The sequence below is a fragment of the Galeopterus variegatus genome, unplaced genomic scaffold, assembly GCF_000696425.1.
Source record: "Galeopterus variegatus unplaced genomic scaffold, G_variegatus-3.0.2 Scaffold8186, whole genome shotgun sequence".
NCBI lineage: Eukaryota > Metazoa > Chordata > Mammalia > Dermoptera > Cynocephalidae > Galeopterus > Galeopterus variegatus.
This window is the reverse complement of record NW_007734297.1, coordinates 1-7,317: the sequence shown is the minus strand read 5'-3', so window position 1 is coordinate 7,317 and position 7,317 is coordinate 1. Positions and strand designations below refer to the sequence as shown.

At 36.8% G+C, this 7,317-nt stretch overlaps 1 protein-coding gene across 2 annotated transcripts in view; it reads right to left on the bottom strand.

Moving 5' to 3' along the window:
* The window catches only part of LOC103608230 (NADH dehydrogenase [ubiquinone] 1 alpha subcomplex assembly factor 5), a 15,454-nt gene extending 8,399 nt beyond the window's left edge, over positions 1 to 7,055 (bottom strand). For both annotated transcript variants that reach the window (XM_008592681.1, XM_008592682.1), the window contains exons 1-2: positions 6,862 to 7,055; positions 1,216 to 1,276 (exon numbers count right to left, since the gene is read on the bottom strand). In XM_008592681.1, coding sequence (XP_008590903.1) covers positions 1,216 to 1,276; positions 6,862 to 7,017 — 217 coding nt within the window. In that variant the 5' untranslated portion in view covers positions 7,018 to 7,055. The remainder of the gene's footprint in view (positions 1 to 1,215; positions 1,277 to 6,861) is intronic.
* Between the last annotated feature and the right edge of the window lie 262 nt (positions 7,056 to 7,317).

Genomic DNA, 7,317 nt, shown 5'->3' with positions numbered 1-7,317 from the left:
GAACCGGTCCATATGTGGGATCCGAACCCTCGGCGGGAGCGCCGCCGCGCTCCCAAGCGGCGCACTGTAGCAGTGTGCCACCGGGCCGGCCCCTCCACTTCTAATTCTTCAGCTCATTCTTTTTCCCACTTCCCTTTTCTTCTAGCTTAGATTCTTCGATCTATTATTTCAATTACACTCTTGGAGTTATCTTTTGCTTTTGTCTTTCTGTCACTCTCCACTAGCAAATCCCCAACCCAAACTGACCCAACTATCTTTTTTGTGCCTGGTCCTGAGCTGCCAACTACTGTTGATGTGGTCGACTGACTGTAAATGCATCCTTCAAATTCTAGAACCTTTTCCTGGTCAATTCACCTTCCCATTCTCTACAATGACTATTTCGAATTGTCTCCACTCAGGGCGGCCACAACCCTAGTGCAAACCACCATCATCACTCAACAAGCTCTACTGCAATAAGTCTCTCTACTCATTTATCTGCCAATCCATCCTTTTCAAAATACAGATCTGATATTGTGACCACTCTCCCCTCCCCTCATTAAAATGCCTCATTTTAAGATAAGGACAACCATCTTAACAAGGCCTATAAGGTCCTGATGCATGATTTCTGACTCCCAGTTAATTTCATCACAACTCTCTCCTTCTTACTCCCTGTACTCTAGCCAAAATGCCCTTCTTTCAGTTCTTGCTATGTCTGTTCTTGCAAGATGGCCTTTGCATATTCTGTTCTCCTTGCCTGGGACTCACTCCCCTGCCCTTTCCACATAGTTAACTCACCTTCACGTTTTTAGAACACAGCTCAATTGCCACTTTCTCAGACAAGACTTCATTGAGTCTCTCAGGCTGAGACCTATCCCCCTGACAAAAACCCCACTCCTAAACTAAGTCAACTACCTGCTTTCTTGTGCCTCGACCTGAGCTGCCAACTGCTGCTGGAGGGAATCATAGATGTGTTCTACCATCCTCAAATATGTCCTTCAAGAAAGGCCTGCCATCCGTTTATAAGTGGTCATAGCAATGACCACAATTCTAATTTAATCCATATCTCTGACAGCTGCCTGGTGTCTGCCTCCTCCCTTTTATATCATAAGCTGCATGCAGACAGTCTGCTTCACTCCTCACCAATGGATCCTTAGTGCTTAGCCCCAGTGCCTGCCATAGACTGAGCTCTCCAAATATTTCTCAAATGGAGTCTAAAAATTCTTTAAAGTGCCTTACCTTGTAAATCTTCCATTAATTCAAACATCCCAGGATAATTAACTTGAATTTCATCAGTATCCTATTTAAAAAGAAAAAGGAATATTTATTTGACACTCATTATAAAAAACCCAAATTTGAAAAGGGGAAACAGAGATTACTCAGATCAATCTATCAGGGTTAGCAGGAAATATTTACAATATTCTTCACAGAGGTCATCTGGCTTATGCTTAATTTATGAAGATCTCAAACTGCTGAATAAATATTCTCCATGGTGTGAGAAATTTTCCTAAAACTCCATCAACTTGTTCTAGTTCTCTCCTTAAGAACAACACAGAATAAATCTATCCTATGCTCTACAAACCATTCTCTTCTCCAAGTCTTTGAAAACTCTTCCAGGACACCATAAATTCTTTTTTGCATGGGGGAGGGGAGGAGGGAGGAGCTAGTCTTTTAGACAAAATTTATAGATCATTACATGTTCTGACTATATTTTTCTGGACACAGTCAATTATCAATCTTTCTTAAAATGTGGCACCTAGAATCAAGGCAAATATAGTCACCTCCCAAGATATTTTCATTCTACTTCTAAAAATGCATTCAATACTACATTGGCTTGTTCAGGAAATGGGCACATTGCTGGTACATGCAGAGTTTATTTCTCAAATAAACTACTGGGCAATGACTTCCCCCTTCTTTTTGAAGCTTGACACAGGAGTTTATTGTTGGTACCGTGGCACAGATCACTGATGCTCTCCAAATATCCAGGTGCTCCTTGACACTTCTCAGCCTCAAACAAACATTTCTTTTGGCCAAAGAAAGGAGGGGCAAGGTAGTAAAGAGTTAATGAGCCTTTTTCAGGACGTCTCTTTGGCTGTGGTGACCTTAGAGGACAAAAGGGCCAGATGGCACAGTTGCAAAATGGGCTGTCCAACCAGCATGGGGCTGCAATGTGACAAAACTTAATTGTGTTAAACACTAAGATGTAGGAGTTTATCTGCATTGGAAATTAGCCCTAAATAAATCTAAATGTCATTAATAGAGGACTGGCTAAATAAATCTTAAAATGTCTATCCAATAAAATACTACACAGCCATTCAAAAAGAATGAGGTAGATATATATAGGTAGGAAAAGATCTCTAAGATATGTTAACTAGGAAAAATCAGCAAAAAAGTGTGTATATTACTGCATATGTGGGTTTAAATGATATAACTGCATCCATTCAAAAAGAATGAGGTAGATATATATAGGTAGGAAAAGATCTCTAAGATATGTTAACTGGGAAAAATCAGCAAAAAAGTGTGTATATTACTGCATATGTGAGTTTAAATGATATAACTGCACTTGGGTCTATGAGGAAAGACTGTTCTGAAAAGATGTGTATGACACAGTTAACAGATATTTGGGGAGAGGGATGGTGTAAGGAGTCAGGAGGGGGGACTTCTTTTCACTTGAGATCTTGCTCTATCTCATTCGCTCTATATATACATTTTATTTTATTTTTTTAAACAAATACATAGATCAGGTTGCATCTATGCTTTTTTAATAAGACCATCTCTGGGTAGTGGGATCATGATCATTTCATCTATATTCTTTTCTACATTAATAAACTATTTTTAACAAGAGAGCCTAAGAATAGAAACAAAATTCCTTCCAGGCTGATACCCAGCCATTAAGCAATATTCTTTGAAAATAATTCTTCCATGAAACCATCTAAAAGCACTGTCTATTTCAATCAAATGAGTACCATAATAACTTTATCAAAGGCCTTATTCAAATTAAGATGGACCATTATTTGCAGCTTTCTCCTAATGTACTAGTCTGGCAGCTCTACACTAAAAGGAAATGAGCTTCATTTAGAATGCCAACTCACTCTAAAATAATTCACTAAGAGGGTCATATCAATGTAAATACAACTATATGATATTAATTTGATTTGATTTTGCTTTAAAAATAAAAATCAATTAACATAAATGTAATATACTTAATGTAGGCAACATAAACCTGTGTAATTGATTATATAAAGCTTTTGTGGATGGAAATATTTAGAAAATGAATTAGGACACGATAATAATGCAGCACTTCAGAGATGGTATATATGCCTCAAAGGATATAACAAATGATCCCGGGAACAAATTCCTTATAATTTTACTACTAAATCAGCAACACTCTAATTTTATGAACTATAAGGAAGATTCTACACCAATATTTTGTATTATATTAATGTTTGAGTCTTTCAGTTCATTTTTGAAGAATATGGAAGGTATTTCAAATTACATTTCCCACTTAACAGAATTGTAGGCTTTTAAAAATGCTATACTGTCTGGTTAAACATTTTTCGCAGAAATCTTTCTAAAAGCATAACCTACTTTACAACTGTAGAAAACCACATGTGGTTAATGTAATTTAACTTTCTTTTTGGACTCAGGATATAATTCCTGTCTTTTTCCTAATGGACAGCAACTTTTGAGTCCCCTAATATTACTGATCAACCTGGATGACCTGGCACAAATTCTTTAACATCACCCCATGAAAATGTACACCACACAAGCACTTGCTTTTTAGAGGCTTTACGTTGACAGAGATTCTTTTTCACCTCAATTATAAGTTTGCAACATAGCAATACAGGAGACAATTCTTAAGAGGGTGGACTGTAAAGGGAATCTTCTCCATGTTATAAGTAAAGTAAGTATTAGAGATTAAGGCTTTAAACCAGTAATTTCTAATCTATTTTCGGTCACAGCAGAGCTCTCAAGGTTGGATGAAAAGCATGGGCATTTTCCTCCAAACATGAACAACAATAAACCAATTTTGTGTACAACATCTCAGTGTTATTGGACACTCTAAAGTCTACTGAAAGGCTTACTATAAATCCAAGAACATCAGGCAGGGACTTCTGTCTGTTTTGATCACTGCTATATCCAAAGTACTTAGGATAGTGCCTGGCACACAGAAGGTGCTCAATAAATGTTTGTTGCAAAACTGAATAAATAGATGAAACAGAATAGAAAGATGTTCATTGTAGCATTGTCTCTATTGGCAAAAAATCAGAACAAACCTATATGCCGTTCTCAGGGAAATAGTTAAGTAAAACTCTGGTGGTACATTCACACTGGGGAATAATATGCAGAAGCTAAGAAGGAGGGCAAATATATCCATATTGACTTAGAAAACTCTCTAAAATACACTGTTCAGAATAAAAAATAAGTTTCAGAAGTATATACATACATACGATTGTCTACATACAGTATGGTAAAGTAGGTTTTGCTAAAAAAAACAAACAAACTGGGAATATTACACACCAAACCGACAACAGTAGCTACATCTAGGGCAGCAGTTCTCAAAGTGTGGTTCATAGACTCCTGAGGTCACTAGGACTCTTTTGGGGGTCCATGAAGTTAAAACTATTTTTACAGTAATATTGAGATGTTATCTGTCCTTTTCACCTCTTATTTTACAATGGGATTTTTCAGTAGCTACACAGCATGTGGTAAAGCAACATATTCCAATGCAGATGCAGACACGAGAATCTAGTTCTCTGTTATTAAGGTATACATTAAAGAAATTTGTGAAAATGTGAAACAATGCCATTCTTCCCCTCAATGTTTTTGCTTTGGAAAATATAGTTCTTTTTAATGAAAAATATGTTAACAATAATATGTATATATTGTTAGTTTTAAATGAATTAATGAAAACTAAAACAAATTCAGTTTTAATTTCTGACATGATTAATATTTATAGATGTAATTCACATAAATAAAAGCCCTTTAAGGTACGCGATAATTTTTCAATGTGTAGAGGGGTCCAGAGACCAAAATTTTGAGAAATGCTGCTTTCAAAAGAGAGCTATGATTTTTAGAATTAAGGAGAATGATAGACTTTCACTTTATCTTTATAGTTTAATGTTTACAACCAAAATATATTTGTGTATTACTTATATAATTTAAAATATATTAAAAATAAAGTGATCCCGGGGCCGGCCCGGTGGCGCACTGGATGGTGCGCCGCTTGGGAAGCGCGGCGGCGCTCCCGCCCGAGGGTTCGGATCCCACATACAGACCGGTTCCCGCTCACTGGCTGAGCGAGGCACGGGAGCGGCGCCGAGGGTTGCGATCCCATTACCGGTCCCCGGTCCGGTACGAGGGCAACACTGAGGGTTGCGATCCGTTGCCGGACACGGAAAAAAGACAAAAAAGACAAAAAAAATAATAAATAAATAAATAAAGTGATCCCTGTATTAACAATATTTGTTTTCATTACAAAGCAGAGCATTCATGTGAAGCAGAGTTTTCAGATTTCCAGCTCCTCAACATCTCAGAATGCATTTTCTATTGACTCAGGCCATTTAAAAGTTTACAAAAGGTCAACCTTAGACAAAGCTGTAACATCTTGAGGGCTGTTTTAGTTCCTAGTCTTGTCTTCCAGCCTGCTATTTCTTCCCTTCCCTTGAGGCACCCTTTCCGATATTAGAAACCCTGCTGGTCCATGCCCCTTGCTTTCTATCAAAACAAGGAAGGATACAACAATCTATTTTTGATTGGTTGATTTTATGAAACATACACTATATCACCTCAATCAGCTATTTTAATTTGAAGCCTATCGCCTCTAATTAGGCCATGAGAAGCTTTCTTCATCAAGAAATTCATATTTCTTTCTATCAGGTTTAGAGATGTTTCTAGGCCTAAGGGGTTTGAAAAATCATAGTAAGTCTATCCAAACATCTCTGAAGAGAGTATGGCATCCTTCAGAATGACTTTGCTATTGGAGGGAGGTAGGAGGGGCAATCATTTTCTCTCCAGATGACTGTCTCTTGGAAGCTGTCTTGGAAAGTGCTAAGAGTAGAGGCATGGGGAAAGAGGAAGGCAGGAGACAATATTTACTGAGCATCTCCCACAGTCCAGGCACTTCACAATCCTTTACCTTATTTAACACTAACAGCCTCCTGAGGTAACATTTTAACTTTTAAAAGAAATGAATGCTCAAAAAGGCAAAATAAATTGTGCAAATTCCCTTAGCTAACAAAGAAGTGGGGTAAGGATCCAAGTTATACCACTGAATACCAATGACCTATCCTGTCCCTGTACATGCTGACTTCATGTTTCTTTTGCACTGACTGCCTACAGGTCCTCTTTTCAGATCTCTCCAGCCATAAGAGAGAAGAGCACCTGTCCTACTTTCCCTAAACTTGATCTAACCCTAGGCCTTCAGAATGCATATTTTCTCCTGTCTGTCTCAACTGGCACTATTTTGACTAAGGGATGGTGGTGGGGATAGTCCTGTTAATGCCCCTGTATATTCCCCTTTTTTCTATTATCTGTAATGTTCTAACTCCCATTATTTCACCTATTCCTTGATTTAAAGATTCTGATGGAGTACTATGTTTAGAAATTAGTCTTCTTGTTAACTACGGTAAAGATTTTTTTGAGCTATTTATTCAGGTAACAAATACTAAAAATTTTACATTCCTATTTTATGTCAAAAAAGATGTGTTTATACAAACTAAACATAGTCAGCAAAAACTTTTCCTTAAAAAGAGAGCAAGAGAAATAGAAAGTGCCAAATCCTTTCCATAAAACCATCAATATTTAATTTTCTATTTTTAAAATGAAAAGAAGTTGTTTCTGAGCTGTGTAATTAATAGGTTATTTAATTCTCTTGATAGTTACCACAGTCAGTGTATTAAAACCAGCTCTCCCAAGCAGGTGTCCTAGGTCATTGACAGCAGTGAAAGGAGAAACGTGTGGAGCAAATCCTCCTTCCCTTTCCGTTTCTGCTAACTGTAATGAACACCGAAGTTCATAGAGTGTGTCGCCTCCAAACATTGCACCAACAAACACTCCATCTGGTTTTAAAATATAATGAATCTATAATAAACACAAGACAACAAAACTTTTCAAAATTTTATATATACAAATGTTAAAAGAATATAGTTCTAAATCAATATTTTATAACTACCATTCTTATTTTTCCAAATTAATAATCAGAAAATTTAATAAATAACATCTAATGTGACCAACTGTCAGAAAGTCATTGCTGTATAATACAGTTGTAAAGACAGAACAATATGAGGGTACTTCAAAAAGTTCATGGAAAGATTTGTATTATCTTTTAATTCTATTTTT